The 19,838-nt window shown below is 44.2% G+C and overlaps 1 protein-coding gene across 1 annotated transcript in view; it reads left to right on the top strand.

Annotated features, from left to right (window-relative positions):
• The first annotated feature begins 19,149 nt into the window (after positions 1-19,149).
• Positions 19,150-19,838, top strand: part of LOC138751475 (cadherin-related family member 2-like) — a 195,237-nt gene continuing 194,548 nt past the window's right edge. The window contains 1 exon segment of the mRNA XM_069913802.1: positions 19,150-19,303. Within this exon segment, the coding sequence (XP_069769903.1) occupies positions 19,150-19,303 (154 nt within the window).

Below are 19,838 nucleotides of genomic sequence, written 5' to 3'. Positions count from 1 at the left end.
CCCAGCAGACCTTCACTTAGTGCCCTCACTTACCGCATGCTGAGCACATGGAGTCCTTCTTGAGGCATTGGGTGCAGGGATGCTTTGTCTGTCCACAGAAGTAGCATTACATATTGCGCATGGCCGCAGTAGTTAGCACTGGGTTTGCAAGGGTCACCGGCGCCCCAATGACCTGGTCCTCTGAAAAGACTCCGCTTTCGCCCGTGAGGTCATCAGTATTTCATCTTGTATTCGTATGTCTGAGTTCTTAGACAAAACATGGATGAAGGGAAAGATTCTTTTCTTTAAAGTTGATGTAAACATCACCATGAGACATGCCATGAGGCTGCAAGTCTACATTACAGCTCTGCATACTGTGCGTCAACTGCCTGCTGGCAGCCAAGTCTAATCAAATAGGAACTATTATCAAGGCCTTACTGTTGGGCATCATTACATCTCACTTTCTTAAAACAAAAGTAGCTTACTTTTAACTAACATGTTTTCTTTGCATAACTGCAATTTTAACTTTAACACCAGAAACTTACATATTCATTATTATCAACATTGTTAACATTTTTTGAACTTGTTTTGTGTGTTCACATTTACATACATTAAAACTTGAAGAGAAAATAAGATAGCACTACTTCATTCTATAACAGGAGTCTTTAAATTTGCTCAATGAGTCTCTTAGGAGGATTCACATGTCTTGACTATCTCCTGATTGATTGTCCTTGAATCTGAATTGTTGCCTCAGATGATGTCTTCTTCAGCTTGTTCAATAGTATCCATCTCTCCATCTACTGTGTCTGGTCTCATTTGAAGATCTTGACAATTACTTGGCAGAACAGCACCTTCGTCTGTCTGAATGGTGTATGATCTTGGTTGAACTTCACTAAGAACAGTTCCCTTCTGAGTCCATAAGTTAGTTTTATCTTTTAGCCTTACTTGGTCACCAGTGTAGGGTTCTGGTAGGGTTTATGTTCCTCTGTCAAAGTAATACTTTTGTTTTCTTTCTGTTGTTCTTTGAACTTCCTCACTTTCTCCCACTCTTTTGTTTTTAGGAGGTTCTCCTGAATGGGTAGGTTTGATCTTAGCCTAATTCCCATTAGGAGTTGTGGTGGGGACATACCACACTCGAGTGTGCTATACTAGCATGCTTTGGTAGAAGTCTGTTCCACTGTTCATCAGTCTTTTCACTGTCTGTACCAATTTTTCCACTAGACTATTGGACTGTGAAAAATGAGGACTTGACATGGTGTGTACAAAGTCCCACTCTTTGGCAAACTGGCAAAACTTTAAATTGCAAAATTAGGGTCCATGGTCTGTGAAGACCTCACTTGCCATGGCATGTCTGAAGAATTATGGTTTTCATACCTGTTATTACAGCATCTGCTGTGGTGATGTTCAGTTTACACACCTCTGAATACAGGGAGTAATAGTCTGTGACTACAAGATAGTCCTTCCATATTGTACAGTTTGACACTTCATTTGTTATGTTATTGTTGATTCTTGGCCAATACATCACCTCTCGTCCTCTTTTTTTACACTTTTCGATTCCAAGATGTCCTCCATGGATCCTCTTTAGCATCTCTTTTCTCAGGCTCTTTGGGATCAGGATTTTACTTCCTTTGTAGATGATGTCTTCAACCACTGATAGTTCCGCCCTGCAGTTCCAGTATTCTGAAATGTTAGGTGAGCAGTCCTGCTTCATGTTGGGCCATCCATCCAAGATGGTTTTTTCTCAGTTGTCTCAGTGTTTCATTTTTGTTTTTCTCTGACTTTATGAGCTCCATTTTTTGCATCTGATATGGGCAGAGCACTTGTGATCATGTCCACGAAGGCATTCACATCTTCATCTATTTTGGTGTTTGTGGGCTTTCTCGTGTCAACAGCTCTAGACAACATATCTGCAGTGTACATTAGCTTACCTTGAGTGTACGCCACATTCAGTGTGTATAGCGTGGCAGCCTAATCATCATTCTTTGTATTCTAAGTGAACATTCATTTAATGGTTTTTGGAACAATCCAATCAAGGGCTTATGGTCAGTCTCTACACTGATTGCTTGTCCCGTCACAAACTGATGAAATCTTTCACAGGGGTATATGATGCTGAGCAGCTCCTTTTCAACTTGAGCGCATCACATCTCCGCATCTCTCATTGAGCGTAATGCATACGCAATGGGTTGCCAGTCATATTTTTACAGAAGAACTGCACTGAGCCCACTATGTGATCTGTCTGAAGATATCTTTGTGGTGGTACACCACTGGCTTACTGCAGAGTGCAACCTCTGTACCTGCAAGAGTGTAAGGGGGCAGGACAACACCTGGACGGCTGTCAATCAGTCGGCCTTAATGGATCAAGCCCCACCCGGTTGGGTGACAATCACCCTCCGGGATATAAGCTTGCCCCGGCATCCCAAGGCCTCACTCAGAGTTGCTACAGCCACAGCCAGCCTGGCACTGTGGAAGTCTTTGTGGATTAAAGCCTGTTGTACAGTCTTTATCTTTGTGTGTGTCTGATTCTGGCTAACAGTGCACCACAATTTAATCCACAAAATTTTCCCACAGCGGCTATGGAAAAACCCCTGTGCACAGGGAGCCTTGAGGTCAACCCACACCACCCAGAAGCCCAGACACACTTCGAGATCTGGCAGCACATGGTCGAGGCAATCATTGAGGCACACGAGAGTGACATCCTGGACTCCGATCAGAAGAGGTTGGTCTTACTCCGGTCAAAGCTGAGGCCCCACGCCTTCCAGGTAACCAAAGGCTGCTCCATGTACACGAGTGCAATGGACATTCTCGAGAACTTGTACAAGCCCCCCATGAATGTGGTCTCTGCAAGGTATCTCCTCAAAACCTGAGCCCAGCAACCCAGAGAGACAGCTGAGTCTTACCTGGGACACTTGCGAGAGTTGGCCTGACCGTGTCTGGCTGAATCCGGGGTAGGTGTAGAGAAGGTCAAGAGGCTGATCCAAGATGCCTTCATCTGAGGGCTACACTCGAGGGCCATCCGGCAGAAGCTGCTGGAAGACAACACCTATGCCCTAACCAGGACTGTGGAACTGGTCCAAACCCTGGAAGCAGCAGCCCTGCACGTCGAAGCCTTTGATTCCAGGTTCTCCCAGGCTCCCTCATGGCCCTCTCACACTACAGCTGCAGCCCCAGGCTGAGCTTGGGAGGAGAACATCGCTGCAGCAGGTGCCTGGTGCCCTTGTAAGTACAGTGGGTCCTGGTGTGGGTCAGATTGACGACGGCGCCAAAACTGCCCAGCTAGGAACTAGTATTGTTCCCGATGCAGCAAGAAAGCCCACTTTGCTAAAGTGTGCCTCTCTAAACCTGCCGGCAGCTCAGTGGCCCTCTATGACCTCCCCATCTCCTCCGTGGAGCCCCCCCATGTGTACGTGCTGAGCGGTGCCTTTGTCCCCGCGATGACTTCCCCCTTCCCCGACTTCAACTGTGCAACATCTGGCCCCGCAAGCAACTGTCACAGCGTGTGCCCCAAGCATCTGCACCAGCCCCCGCCCTCATCGGCGATGCTCACTGAGAACTAAAGTGACGTCACTTCTGGCTGACATAACGATGTCACTGCCACCAGCTGTGATGACATCACTTCCCCCGGCGCAGCAGACATGGCTAGGGAAGGAGGCCAGCCGCCATCTTGGGCCAGGCAGCGCCCGACATGGAGGGCCCCCAACGACATTGAGAATGACGTGGTCAACACGGGCAATGACCAGGCCACCCTACTGATGCTCCCCACAACTCTGGGTGCCATCAGCTGCCACACATCGCACCCAGCAACCAATGGCAATGTGGTCAACATGGGCAATGACCAGGCTGCCCTACAAATGCTCCCCACACCTCCGGAGGCCATTGGCTACTGCACACTGCACCTCACAACTGATGTCGACGTGCTCAACACAGGCAATGACCAGGCCACCCTATCGATGCTCCCCATCCCTCCGGATAGTGATGACTCTGACTCCTAGATGACCCGGGCCGCCACCACGCTGAGCAGGGACATCCCCCACGATCTTGGGCACTCGATGATGGGCATGCGAGTCAACAGGCAATGCCTGTTGGACAGTGGCAGCACCGAGAACTTCATTCACACAAGCATGGCTCACACCTGCTCGATCGCCCTCACCGCCAAGGATAAGACTGTTGGGCGCTGCTCGGTCGATATAACGGTTGGAGGGGATACTTACACAGGATTCAGGCTCATGGTCATGCCCAAACTCTGTGCACCACTCCTCCTGGGCCTGGATTTCCAGTGCCACCTGCAGAGTGTCACCCTTGCCTTCGGGGGGGCCCCAACCTCCAATCACATTGCACAGCACGCCAACCTACCAGCCCCAGCCAACGTGTGGCCTCTCCACACTGCACATCACCCCACCGGTGCTCTTTCCACATCTTGCACTAGGCTGCAAGCTGATCACTGCCAGAAGTAGGCACTATCGCGCTGCAGACAGGGACTTCATCAAGGCGGAGGTGAGGAGACTCCTGGCGGAAGGTGTTATAGAACCCAGTAACAGCCCTTGGAGCGCCAAAGTCCTGGTGGTCAAAGGGGGAAGTAAGCCGAGGATGGTCGTGGATTACAGCCAGACCATTAATCGGTACACCCAGCCAGATGCCTACCCCCTGCCGAGGATCGCTGACATGGTTAACGAGATAGCCCACTACCGGGTTTTCTCCATGATTGACCTGAAGACGGCGTATCACCAAATTCCTATCTACCCGAAGGACAAGCCCTACACGAGCACCTGACGAGCACCTGTACCAGTTCTGTGGGTTCCTTTTGGGGTCGCGATCAGGGTCTCCGTCTTCCAGCGGGAGATGGATCGAATGGTAGACCAGCACAAGCTGAAGGCAACATTTCCATATCTGGATAATGTCACTATCTGCGGCCGTGACCAGCAGGACCACGATGCTAACCTGGAAAAATTCCTCCAGACGGCCATGGAGCTGAACCTCACTTACAACAAGGAGAAGTGTGTGTTCAGCACCACCCGCCTCGCCATCCTGGGGTACATCGTGACCCATGGAGGCGTTGGCCCAGGTCCGGAAAGGATGCGCCCATTAATGGAGTTACCCCTCCCCCCCTTGCTAAAGGCCCTCTGCTGGTGCTTGGGCCTGTTGTCTTATTACTCACAGTAGGTCCCTCGCTTCTCGGACAAGGTCCACCCTCTGGCCCAAGCCACAACTTTTACATCACACCTGCGGTGCAGGCAGCCTTCACCCACATCAGGCAAGACATCGCAGACGCTACGATGCAGGCTGTGGATGAGGGCTCCCCCTTCCAGGTGGTGAGCAATGCCTTCGAGGTGGCCCTCACTGCTACCCTCAACCAAGGGGAGCACCCCATCACCTTCTTCTCCAGGACCCTCCATGGCTACGAGCTAGGGCACTCCGCCATTGAAAAGGAGGCCCAGGTGATTATGGAAGCGGTCCGTCACTGGCGCCACTACCTGGCCGGTAGGAGGTTCATGCTCCTCACGGACCAGCAGGCCATGGCGTTCATGTTTAACACTACCCACAAGAGCAAGATCAAGAACGACAAGATCCTGCGCTGGAGAGTCGAGCTGACAACCTACAGCTACGTCATCCAGTATCGCCCCGGGAAGTTTAACGACTCCCCTGATGCCCTCTCTCGCACCTGTGCGTCTATGCATGACGACAGGTTGCAGGCATTGCATGAGTCCCTCTGCCATCTGGGCGTCACCCGGTTGCACCATTTTGTTAAGTCCTGAAATCTGCCGTACACCATCAGGGACATCAGGATCATGACCAAGGCCTGTCGGGTCTGTGCGGAGTGTAAACCCCACTTCTTCTGCCCCCCTCCCAGGCCCACATTGTAAAGGCTACTCAGCCCTTCAAAGACCCTTCAAAGGACCCCTGCCTTCCACAAACCGAAATGTCTACTTCCTCACAGTAAAGGACGAGTACTCACGCTTCCCTTTTGCCATCCCTTGTCTGGACACCTCCACGGCCACCATCATCAGGGCACTGGGGCAGATTTTCACCATGTTTGGCTACCCCGCCTTCATCCACAGCGACCGTGAGTCTAGTTTCATGAGTGACGAGCTGCGCTAGTACTTGACAGCGAAGGGCATCGTGACCATTCGCACGACAAGCTATGACCCGAGAGGCAACAGGCAAGTGGAAAGCGAGAATGGGGTGGTCTGGTAGGCAGTCCTCCTGGCTCTCAGGTCAAAAGTACTGGCAGTTGAGTACTGGCAGGACACCCTGCCCGAGGCGCTCCATGCCATTCGGTCACTGCTGTGCACAGCTACCAACGAGACCCCTCACGAATGTCTGTTCTCATTCCCCAGGAGGTCGGCGACTGAAATGTCCCACCCAGCATAGCTCACATCCCTGGGATCAGTGCTTCTGATAAGCATGTACGGACACGCAAGGCCGAAGCCCTGGTAGAGCAGGTTTTCCTCCTTCATGCAAACCATAACTAGGCTTACGTTAGGTTTGGCAGTGGCAGGGAGGACACCGTCTCAACCAGGGACCTGGCACCAGCAGGAGCACCAACCACACCATGCCACCTTCCAACCCAGGACAACGCTGACCGGGCATACATCCCCATCCCCAGGCAGCTATGGAGCACGCAGGGCCTCCTTGACCACCAGGGGGCTGCTTCAGCCTTAGGAGATGAACCCGTCCCCCCAACCCTTCCAATACGACCTGCATACGTCAACCCCGGCCCCTGGCCACTCTTCCGCGTGGCACCAGACCAGCCACACACACCACTGCCACCAGCCCCCCCCCCCACTTCCCCACTGACCAGTGACCAGAAGCCAGTCCTACCACAGTCACAGAGACCGCAGCGGCCGCCAAATCGTGTCAATCTGTAAATATTGTATGTACATAGTGGGTGCAATTCCTTGTTACTGCCCCCCACCTCCCCTTCCAGGACAATTTTAAAGAAGGGGATTAATGTGGTGGTACACCACTGGCCTACTTCAGGGGGAAACCTCTGTACCTGCAGGAGTGGAAGGGGACAAGACAACACCTGGACGGCTGTCAATCATTCGGCCTTAATGGATCAAGCCCCACCCGGTCAGGTGTCAATCACCCTCCGGGATATAAGCCTGTGCCGGCCTTCCGAGGCCTCACTCAGAGTTGCTGCAGCCACAGCCAGCCTGGCTCTGTGGAAGTCTTTGTGGATTAAAGCCTGTTGCAGTCTTTATCTTTGTGTGTGTCTGATTCTGGCTAACAGCGCACCACAATCTTGATGGGTCTCACTGGGTCGTAATACCTCAGAACTGGTTCTTCTGTGAGGAGTTTCTTTAGTTCCCTCCATGACTTTTCATGCTCGTGACTCCACTCCCATTCAATGTTCTTTTCTGTTTGTCTTCTCAATGGAGCCATCTTTTCTGAGAGGGTGGATATGAATTTACCCCTATAGTTGACCATTCCATTAAACCTCTGTTCGTTCTTTATGCATTGTGGCCTTGGCAAATTGCCAATAGCGAACACCTTTCTGGGATCTGGTCTGATTCCCTCACTGCCAATAATATCTCCTGCAAATGTTAGTTCTGTCACCCTGAGCTGGCATTTCTCTCTATACAACTTCAGGTTTGCTTTCTCTCATCATGCTCCATTCTCGTGGTTCCCCATACTATGATGTCATCCAATGAGGTATCAACTTCACCTAGGTGCTCATAGACCATATGGATAGTTTTGTGATACACTTCAGGAGCTGAGGCAATTCTGAATGGAATCTGTAACGGCCAAATGGACTATTGAATGTGCACAGTCTTGAACTTGCTTCATCCCAACAACTGCCAAAATCCTGATGATGCATCTAACTTGCTGAAAAACATTGCATTTACAAACTGTGACATGATTTCTTCACATGTCAGAAGCTTAAAGTGTTTTCTCTTTATTGCTCTGTTTAGATCTCTTGGATCCAGGTAAATCCCAAGCTTTCCATTCTTTTTGTCTCCAATGACAAGTGAACTCACCCACTCCGTTGGGTCATCTATCTTCTGAATCACGTTCAGACTTTCCATCCTGTCGAACTCTGCTTTTAGTTGTTTGTGAAGCGCAAATGGAACTTTTCTGCATGGATGTATTATCAGTGGCATACACATATCCACACTGTGTGTTCTCCTGGAAAGCAGCCTAGACCCTGAAATGGGTCATTGTACTCTTTCATGAGTTCATCCTAGACTGTCTCTCCTTTGCTTTCCACAACAAGGACTTTTTTAACAGTTTCAGTTTCTCGCAGGCTGTTAAACTTAGTATGGCCTGTACCTCCTTTGGTACCACGATGAATGTTAACATGTGCTCTTTGTCCTTGTGCTTCACTTTGACTGTGCATTCCCTTTGCACTGCTCGATCGGTACCTGAATATCCTGTCACCCTTAATTTTGTTCCATACATCTTTGGTCTGGGTCTAATCTTTTTAAAATCAGTCTCTGATATTACATTAATTTGTGCTCCAGTATCCAATTTAACTTAAATGTATTTGTCATTAAATTTTTATATCAACATCCAGTCTCTGTTTCCTTTCTTGTTTTTAGTCAGACATCTACATAGAATTCCTCTATCTCCCTTTCATCTACTGAATGAACCTTGCTTTGTTGCACTTGTCTCCTACAGCATATTACACGTTTTACCATAAGCTAGACACTTTTTTGGTAGGTGTTGTGTACCACATCGACAACATGGCTTTTGATTGTCCCTTTGATTTTTGTTCGCTGGCCATGCCTCTCTTTCCACTTTGGTGCATTTTTTGTTAAATGGTTTATGTCTGTTTTTGCTCACTGCATCTATGTTGCAGCTAGTTTCACTGAACAGCTCTTTTGCCTGAGGTTTTACAGTTTCTGTACTTCTACAAAACGCTATAGATTTTTCCAGGTCTAGATTTTGCTCTCTTAGCAGTCTTTCCCTTAGACTATTATCTGGAATACCACACACAAGTCTGTCTTTTTATCAGCGAGTCAGTCAGTCCACCAAATTCACATGCTTTGCTTCTGTTTCTCAATTCAGTCACATCCCGATCAATACTTTCTTCCATTTTCTGTACACGTGAAAAATCTGTGCCTCTCAAATGTCACATTACGTTTAGGTATGCAGTATGCCTCAAACTGTTCCATTATTTTTTCCAGTTTCATTTGTCTCCTTCAGCAGCAAATGTGAAGTTATTATACACCTCTAGGGCTTCATCACCCATGACATGTTAGAAAACTGATGCTTTCACTTTATCACTTTCCTGTTAGCTACAACTGCTACTAAATACATTCCAAAACGCTGTTTAAATCTGTTACAAATTTCAGCCACATTACCTGTCAGCTGAAGTTATGCTGGTGGATGTAATCCTTTAATTTTTCTCTTTGTTAGCTTCTCTTTACTGATCAGTTGCTGACTTTGAATTTACCTTTTAAAGTATTTCCTTCTAATGTCCTTCATCTCACTTCTAACACCATGTTTCATCTTGTATTCATATGTGCGAGTTCTTAGGCAACACATGGATGAAGGCAAAGGTTCTTTACTTTAAAGTAGATGTAAACATCACCATGAGGCAGGCCATGAGGCTGCAAGCCTCCATCACCAATCCTGCATACTGTGTGTCAGCCCCCTGCAGGCACCCAGGTACAATCAAGCAGGAACTATAATCAAGGCCTTACAGTGGCCATGCAAACATGATCTCTATCATTACAGTTGGCTCCCATTTGGGTATATTTGAGCACTTTCGCCAGCTCCATGGTGCTGGCCAATTCTTTCTTCCCCAACTCTAGCAGTCGCTGCCTCACATACCCCAATCTCACTCCTGCCATGAGGGTGTCCTGGAATTGTTCTTCCTCTCTCACCTGGGCCATGGCTGCTTCTTCATGGCATTTTCTGGTCAGGGCCTACAGTTCAAGAACATAATCGTTCAGTGACTCACCCTGATGTTGCTGACGTTGAGAGAGTCAGTGGTTCGCCAGCATGTCATTCTGACCCCTCATGTGACGGGCCTTCAAACCTTCTATAGTTGACTCGTATGTAGTAGAGTCTCTGATGACAGCAAAACACTTGGGGCCAACTTGAGTGAGAAGTGCAGATCTCCAGAGACTATCAGAGTTGAAGTCATCATGTGTGGCCATCAGGTAAGACTGGAAGAACTCCAGCCAGTAGGTGAATTCCTCCAGGGTCTCAGGAGGCAGTTGATTGATGTGGAGCATGCCTGCCTTCAGCAAGGCTTCCATCCTGCTTCAAAGTTAAGCTATCAAAATCTTAACCTGACTGATTGCACTCAGAAACTAGTGAGGAGTACAACCCACTTCTAATAGCTAACGATCAATGGCCAGTAGACACAAAAATCCTCAGGTGAATCTGAGGTATGGGGGGAAAACCAGGGTTTATATTGGGGTAGGTGAGGGTGGAGGAGCCAGCCATCTGAACAACACAAAGACAGTGAAATCCAATTCGCTGCACAGGTGTAGGAAACAGGGAGCAAATGAGGTACTTAAGGAGTACAAAAAATGCAAGAAAAACCTCAAGAAAGAAATCAGAAAGGCTAAAAGGAGACACGTGGTTGATTTGGCAGATAATGTGAAGGAAAATCCTAAGGGTTTCTACAGGTATATTAAGACCAAAAGATGGGAAGGGACAAAATTGATCCACTTGAAGATCAGAGTGATTGGTTTTTTATGGAGATATTAAATATTTTTCCATCAGTATTCACTGAGTAATTGGGCACAGAGTCGTGGGAAGTAAGGAAAACAAGCAGAGAGGTCATAGAATCTATACAGATTAAAGAGCAGGAAGTGCTTGCTGTCTTAAAGCAAATAAGGGTGGATAACTCCCCAGAGCCTGACAAGATATTCCCTCGGACATTGTTGGAGGCTAGTGTAGAAATTGCAGTGGCTCTGGGAGAAATATTTAAAATGCCCTTAGCCACGTGTGTGTTGCTGGAGGATTAGAGGGAAACTCACGTTGTTCTGTTGTTTAAAAAAGGCTCCAAAAGTAACCCTGGAAATTATAGGCCAATGAGCCTGATGTCAGTAGTGGATAAATTATTGGAAGGTGTTCTAAGAGATCGAATATACAATTATTTGGATAGCCAGGGACAGATTAGGAATAGTCAACACGGCTTTGTGCGTTGTAGGTCGTGTTTAACCAAACTTAGTTTTTTGAGGAGCTTACCAGGAAGGTTAATGAAAGAAATGTTGTTGTCTACATGACTTTAATAAGGCCTTTGACAAGGCCACCTCATGGGAGGTTAGTCAGGAAGGTTCAGATACTGGTATTCATGAGTAATGAACTAGATTTGACAATGGCTGGAGGGAAGAAGCCAGAGAGTAATGGTGGATGATTGCTTCTCAGACTGGAGGCCTGTGACTAGTGGTGTGCCTTGGGGATCAATACTGGGACCATTGTTGTTTGTCTTCTATGTCAGTGATCTGGATGGTAATGTTGTAAATTGGATCAGCAAGTTTGCAGATGATACTAAGACTGGAGACATTATGGACAGTGAAGGAGATTTTAAAAGCTTGGAGAGGGATCTGGACCAGCTGAAAAAAATTGGATGAAAAATGGCAGATGGAATTTAATGCAGACAAATGTGAGATGTATTTTGGAAGGACACATCAATAAAGGACATATACGGTAGATGGTAGGGCACTGAGGAGCGCAGTAGAACAGAGGGATATGGGATTACAGATGGGTGTAAAAAGAGATTTTGTCATATTGGCCTTCATAAATCAAAATATTGAGTATGAGTTGTGATATTACGCTAGTTATTTAAGACATTGGTGAGGCCAAATTTGGGGTATCATGTGCAGTTTTGGTCACTTAATTACAGGAAAAGTACTAGTAAGATTGAAAGAGTGCAGAGAAAATTTACTAGGATGTTGCCTGGACTTCAGGAACTGAGTTGCAGGGAAAGGTTAAACAGGTTAAGACTTTATTCCTTGGAGTGTAGAAAAATTAGGGGAGATTTGACAAGAGGTATTTAAAAATTATGAGGTGTATAGACTGAGTAAATGTAGATATGCTTTTTCCACTGAGTGTAAGTGAGATACAAACCAGAGGACATGGTTTATGAGTGAAAGGGTAAAAGTTTAGGGGTAACGTGAGGGGGAACTTCTTCACCTAGAGAGTGGTGGGAATGTGCAACAAGCTGTCAGCTGAGCTGGTGAATGCTGGCTCAATTTTAACATTTAAGAAGAATTTGAACGGGTGTATGGATGGGAGAGGTGTGCAGGCCAATGGGACTGTGTGCAGGCCAATGGGACTAGGCAAAAAAAAATCATTTGGGACAGACTAGAAGAGCCGAAGGGGCCTGTTTCTGTGCTATAATGCTCTATGAGCATTGACACCTCCATACCAGACAGAGATGCAACCAGTCAGAATGGTCTCCATGGTACACCTTTTGAATTTTTCAAGAGTCTTCGGTGAAATGACTGGTATGGGGATAAATCCCTCCAAAAGATAATGGACACAGCCAAACTCTCCCCACTACTGAGAACATCTACAGGGTACGCTGCCGATGGAGAGCAACAGCAATCAACAAGGATGCGCACCACCCAGCACAAGTACTGTTCTCTCTGGCACCATCAGAGAGACACAAGACTCACATCACCAGGTTTAAGAATGGCTGCTCCCCCTCCACCATCAGACTCCCCAACAACAATCTTAATCAGGGACACATTTAAGAAATCTTACTTATGCACTTTATTGATTTTTTAAAATCTCTCTGTATTGCACAGTCAGCTTGTTTACATCCGTTATCTGTTTACAATTCTTTATTTGTTTACATGTATATGCTATGCACAGTTTTTTTTTATTTATACTACCAATAAGTGATAATTCTGCCTCGCCTACAGAAAAAGAATCTCAGGGTTGTATGTGATATCATGTATGTCATCTGATAATAAATCTGAAATCTGACATACTGAATTTCCTCACACTGGTAAGCCTTCTTTGTGATTGCATCGACATGGAGGCTTGTACATGGTTAGCATGCAGTCTCTATTGGGATAGCCTGTGGATCAGTGCTTGGGGCTCAGCTATTTATTATCTACTTCAAAGGCTTGGTTGAGAGGACCAAATCTTTACATCCAAACTAAGTGCAATTGAGTGCAGTGGAGAATGAATGTAAAAAGGCTTCAAGGACTATGAGTGGATGAGAAAATAATGTGGTAAGTGTAAGGTCAAAAAAAGAAAAGTCAAGTATTTGAGGGATTGAGTAGTGCCGATGTTCAAAGGTACATGGATGTGTCTATGCACGAGTCAATATTTGCGAGGGATAGGTTAAAAAAAAAAGGTGGGGACAGTGGCTGGTAAAAGAGCATAACATTAGGAGAAGTAGGTTATTCAGCAGTCGAGTCCACTCCACCAGTCCATCATGAGGTGTTCTATTCTCCCACTCAGCCCCACTCCCATGCCTTCTCCCATTAACCATTGATACCCTGACTATTCAGATACCCTTATTTTTCCACCTTAAATACACCCAGTTACCTGGGCTCCACAGCTGCTCTTGGTTAATGCAACAGAGAAGAATGAAGTTAGCTCAGATGATATTGAATCTGTGTAGAAAGAACTATGGAATTTGAAGAGACAAAAAACAGTGCTGGGAATTGTCCTAATAGGACTGGTGACATTGGCTTTCAACAGGACGTTATGTCCAATAAGGGCACAGCTGTCATTATGGGTGACTTTAATTAGCACACAGATTAGGCTAACCAATTTAATAACAATACTAATGAAGTGTACACATAAGAATATAAGTCCTAATATTCCATCAGGGGGCTTTTCAGCCAGACAGGATTAACATTGACTTCCTTAATTTCTGTTAAATACCACCCCTTGAATCTCTTTCTTTCCTTTTCCCTCTGTCTCCTTTCTTCCATCTTTCCACCCCACCCCTTCCATTCCTTCTCCATTCAGAGAGCTACCCCCTTCCCCCATCACTGCAGCTTTTTTTCTCATCTACCCTCCCATTTCTATCCATTAGCTATTAGCTTGGGATCCTTCTCATGCTCCTTCCTTCCTCCTCTCCTGCTTCCACCTTTTTGTTCAGACACCTGCCTGCTTTATGCTCATACTTTGATGAAGGACCCAGGCCTTTCCTTCCTAAAGATGTTGCATGACCTACTGAGTTTATTCAGCACTTTTATGGACAGTAGAAGTCCTAAAATCCAGACTGCTCGGGGATTGGGTCAATCAGGATTGTCAGATTTTCCGGTTTCTCGGGCAGTACTTTAAAATTCACATTTAGGGAGGAATGAAGAATAGATGAGCAGGTAAATTACAATAATTTATTAATGAAACAAAAAATATCCATTCATTGATTTCTGCATCTGTGGTGCTTATGCACCCATGCATGCACACTAAATACATTACATTTAGAACGTCAGAGTTTTCAAGAAGTCCAGATTCAAAGCTGGTCCAGATTTTTGGACTTTTACTGTACTGTATATTTGTTACATGTGGATTGTGGAGAAACACTTCGTCTCCCTGCCTGTCTGGAATGTGTGTATTGGGGGTGGTCATGTGGTACTCCCATCTAAAACTTATTTGGAAGACACATCATCTGTCAATCAAGGTTGGACTCCAGCCACCCATTAGTGCACACCTTGCTGTTGGCTCATTTAAATTACCTAGGGTTGTGTTTGGAAGAGTTCAGGTTTGGTGGGTTCACAAAGATGAGTCTGAACACAAGTATTACAATTACAGGAAACTTTATTGAACACATAGGAGAAAAATAGGGAAGAATCTCAATTGATACTTAATTATTCTACTACTAAGAAACTATATAGACATTCACATCAGACTCAGGTTTGACTCCGATACCAGTAGCCGCCAAATACTACACGCTCACACACACAGAATAGGTGCTCTTATGTGTACGTATTCTACAGACAGGGACTTTCACACACACACACCCAGTTCCCTGAACCAACGGGGGTGCAGCTCTCTGCAAGCATTGATCTGTCACAGAACTAAAGCTCATCTTAAGTGTAGTGCATATCTTAACCACCACACTTCCAGTGATGTCCACAGAGGCGATTTAGTGTGGAGTGATGTTCAGGACTTGGACCATGAGGCAGATAGAAAGAATGTACTATGTGTTGATGTTATATTCAATTCTGATCTGGGCATCTATCCTAAGTAATTTAAATGAGCCAATGGCAAGGTGTGCACTAATGGGTGGCTGGAGTCCAACCTTGATTGAGGGGTGATGTGACTTCTAAATAAGTTTCATTCAGGGAGGACACGTGACCACCTGAAATCCACAATATTCCAGATGGGCAAGGAGGCCACGAGTTTCTCCACAATCCACATGTATCAATATTGTGCAATAAAGTAGCAGGAGTAGGTCATACATCCTCATCAATCCTTCCCCATTCTTCAATGTAATCATGGTTCCTCTGTCCCAGGTCTCATCACACCTTCTGTGCTAATTCTCACTGGTCTCCAATCCCCTGTCATTTAAAAAAAAACTGCATGGGGTTCCTCTGTTCCCATCCCTGTTCAAAAAATTCTGGGTTTGTAGTGAGATGTAGGTTCATTAATGTATTTAGGAGGCATGGACTTATGAACCAGAAAGGCCCATTACTGTGTTGCACATCTAGTTTTTTTCCCCCTCTTTAAATATTCCTAAAGATTCAGCCTCCAAAATATAGAAACTTCCAGTGGTTTACTATCCAGTGCGAGGTTATTAAATGACCACCCCTAAACTTGTGACAAACTCCATGGAAATATCTCAATATCTACCTTGTTATGTCCCTTAAGGATCTCATATCTTTCATAGAATGTAGAACATTGGAGCATAGTACAGACCCTTGGGTCGACACATATCTGCCTACTTTAATGGATCTGTGTTAATATTAATATTTAGATAATATAAATATGTATTAGATAATGTCAAGGATTTTGAACAGGGTTGCACACACCCATTCAGTACATTCAGAAGTGAGGTTATCTTTCAGAGTCATGATGTCTGCAAGCCAGAGTTATGAAAGTTAAATGGTTTCCAAGAAACTAGAGCTGGAACGGTTAAAGATTCCAGCAGATGGTCACATGGTTTACAAGAATTGAAAATGGCTTCATTGTGATGTCACTTGATTTTGAAAATACATTGGCAAGTTCCGAAGCCATGTCCCTGTGGAACAAACAGGAGTTGCACCCCTGTGTAAAACAGAGTTGAATTGTAGTAACTGGAATAGGTACTGTTATATGTTACTCCTAATAAAAAGGGAATACAGAAATCAGTGGATTTCAAAAGGGAGACAACTTTTTGACTGTTTTTCTTTTGAAAATAATGAGTCAAGTCTCATCATGAAGGAAACACCGTGACTCTTAATAAGTTAAGAGGGAGTTCAAGATCACTAGTGTGAGAGATGAGGAAGAAATCTCTTCCTAGAAAACAGGTCAGCAAGATTTGTGAGTTTGGGAAAATCTAAGAACTTCAATATTTACAAATACTTTGTTATGGCTTTCAAGCAATAATTTAAAGGATTTAGGTGCTTCTCTCTTGCTTTATAATTTCTTCTGTTCCATGATTTAAAAAGGATCCTCAAAGTTCAACATGTTTGAAACTAGACTTTAAAATGGATTTTTTTGTCAGAATCAAGCTTAAGCTGTAACAGTTTTGGACTTTAATGCGCATGCGCACACACACGCATACACACACGCACACACACACACACACACACACACACACACACAAACACACACACACATACACACACACACACATAGTGGGGTTTTAAGACAGTTAAGTTTAGAGATAAGTAAATGTAATGTTCTTTTCTTTTCTTTTCTTTGGCTTGGCTTCGCGGGCGAAGATTTATGGAGGGGGTAAATGTGCACGTCAGCTGCAGGCTCCTTTGTGGCTGACAAGTCCGATGCGGGACAGGCAGACACGGTTGCAGCGGTTGCAGGGGAAAATTTGTTGGTTGGGGTTGGGTGTTGGGTTTTTCCTCCTTTGTCTTTTGTCAGTGAGGTGGGCTCTGTGGTTATTAATGGTTTAAAAAAAACTATTATTTTGAATTTATCAATGTCTGGTGAATTTTCCTTTGCTGTTCATTTGTTAGTACTAATAAGATTTTATTAATTTATAACAAAATTGGGTCACTAAACTTAATTCTAAATTTGACCCCACTATGCGCAAATGCTCAATTAGCAATGAGTCATATTCTTGCAAAATTCTTATTTTTAATTTTACTCAAAAATAGCAATGGACAATGATCAGTGTAAACAATGATTAGTCCCATAACAGTGCAAATATATACAGTACTTCAAAATGCTTCAGACAAGGGACAATAATTCTTTCTCAATAGTAGAATAATTCTTTTGATGTTTGCTGAATTCCTTGGGTAAGTAAGTTATTGACTGTTCAATAACATCACATTCATCTTTTTGTAATAATACAGCACCTGCTGTATTTTTGCTGGCATCAACTGCTAAAGCAAATGACTTCCCAAAATCAGGTGACTTAAGCATAGGTGCTGAAATTTTTACTCTAAGGGGATTAGAAATTGTTGGAAAAAGAATTAACACTTTATTCTCGGTTTAAAAATTATCTCGAGATTTTCTGCTGTATCAAACCCTCATATCACCTTGAGCCATTTTAAAATTCTCCTGAGCTATCGTACAGACCTTCTGTAAATGATCTTTGAACTTTTTGAAACATAATCTATTGAATTCAAATCATTAACTCGTTTTTCTTTTAACAACATTAAAGGTCCTCTAACTTCAAGTACAAATACTAATTCAAAAAGACTAAAACATAATGATTCCTGTACTGATTCCCTTACTGCAATCAAAAGTAAATGAACACTTTCATCCCAATCCTTCTCATTTTCACAACAATAGATCCTCATCATTGTTTTTAAAGTCAAATGGAACCTTTCCAAAGCTCCCTGAGATTCTGAGTGATATGCAAATGATGTAATTTGTTTAGCTCCCAATTTATAAACTAACTGCTGAAACACACCTGACATTAAGTTACTCCCATGATCTGATTGTATTTCTTTAGGCAAACCAAACAAAGTGAAAAATTTTAATAGAGCCCCCAGACACAGTTTTTGTTTTAATATTCATGTGTGGTGTTGATTCAGGAAACCTGGAAGCTGCACACATAATGGTCAACAAATATTCATTTTCAGCTTCTGTTTTGAGGATTGGACCAACAGTCCACAATTACTTCTGAAAAAAGTTCTCTGAAATCACTGATAGGTTTTCAAGTTGCAACTGGTGGATCCTGATTAAGTTTCCCCACAACTTGACAACTGTGCCTTAACATCTTTTTCTCAAATCAGGCCAATAAAATTGTTTCATAATTTTATAGGTAGTTTTCTTTACCCCAAGGGGCCCACCTAAAGGTGTACTATCTGCTCTGTTTAAAATTTCATTTCTTAATAAACCCTCATTAAAATAATAACCCACTGGCACTTTATTAATTTCCTTATCAGAGAGTGCTTTCTCCCTAACTTCAGCAAGATCACAATATTCACTTTTTTTTTGATAATTTTGCTCTGGAGAATGACAAATCTTTTTGCAGATGCTGTTCACTGTCACAGACTTTCCAACCCTTTTAAATCATCATTTTTTTACATCACTGTTTTCACTGGCAAGCATTTTCAACATTGCCCTCATTTCTCCACATGCCAGGTATGTGTATGTCTAAATCTGTATCTGTTTCAATGACTGGCTTATCTGTTAACTTCACTGCAGGAACAACTTTACCCTCTGCTAAATGATTTCCTAATAATAATGAACTACTGGTAAACTTGACCAGATCCCTATTTTAAACACGTCCTCTATTTTCAAGTTTAAAATCAGAGTTCTGACCTAACCAAGAAACAGTTAAAGTAGCTGACTCATCAGTTTGTTTGATTTATCTCACAGCCTGTCTGTTTCTGTATTTCATTTAAATGACTTTTCAAGGTTAATGTTTCTCATTTGGGGTTTCATATTTGAGCAAGGACAAATAAGCCTGCCACGAATCCACAGCTAAACAGTGAACATGGCAGAAAGATTCTGGAGTCCTGATCCTCTTGTAACATCGCTGAAAATTGGTGGATATTTGAACAAGAATATGACATTTTCATTGCGATAGCACACTCTGACAAGTCAGCCCGTACTCGAGCATATATTCTCCTCAAGCTAGCGGGACCGGAGGCCATTGAAAGTGAATGGTCTTTTGTGTACGCAGGAGAAATGAGAGACCTCGGCGAGAGAGGACCAATCCTCATTCCTACAGAATCCAAAGAGGATCCTGAATGCCTTAAGAGAAAATTTAGAGAGATGTGCAATCCTCAAACCAACGTTACTATGGAAAGACGGAAGTACAACAGGCAAAATCAGAAAGCTGGTGAGACGATTGACTGATATGTCAGTGATTTAAGAATCAAAGCAAAAAAGCTACAGTTTTGGAATTCTCTGTGAGGAGCTTATTAGGGATGGACTAGTCCTTGGTATTAATAATGGCAATATAAAAAAGGTGCTACTGTGTGATTGTGATTTGACATTAGCTAAGGCTGTCTCCATCTGTCAAATACATGAGATGAATGAAGAGCAGAACGAAACATTGGCTTCTCCACGACACTCAATCACAAATGTTGATGCAGTCCAAGTTAGGTTCATGAGGAAATAAAAGTATGAGTACCAAATAAGGAACCAGCCAGAAAAAAATTGTGACACAGTTTATTGCTAACCGCAACAACTGTGGATTGTCAAATGTCCAGCTTTTGGTCAACAGTGCCATGCCCATAACAAATGGAATAATTCCAAGCAACAGACCTAAAATAGGCAGAGATCTAGGAGAACTTTTCACCGGATTGAACAAGGTCAAGCTGATAGCAAAACAGGTGAGGTATTCAATGACAATGGCATAGCTCTGAAAATGG

This window comes from Narcine bancroftii, chromosome 1, assembly GCF_036971445.1.
Source record: "Narcine bancroftii isolate sNarBan1 chromosome 1, sNarBan1.hap1, whole genome shotgun sequence".
In the NCBI taxonomy this organism is placed as follows: Eukaryota; Metazoa; Chordata; class Chondrichthyes; order Torpediniformes; family Narcinidae; genus Narcine; species Narcine bancroftii.
Note: the sequence above shows the minus strand (reverse complement) of the source record. Positions and strands in the feature narration are given on the sequence as shown.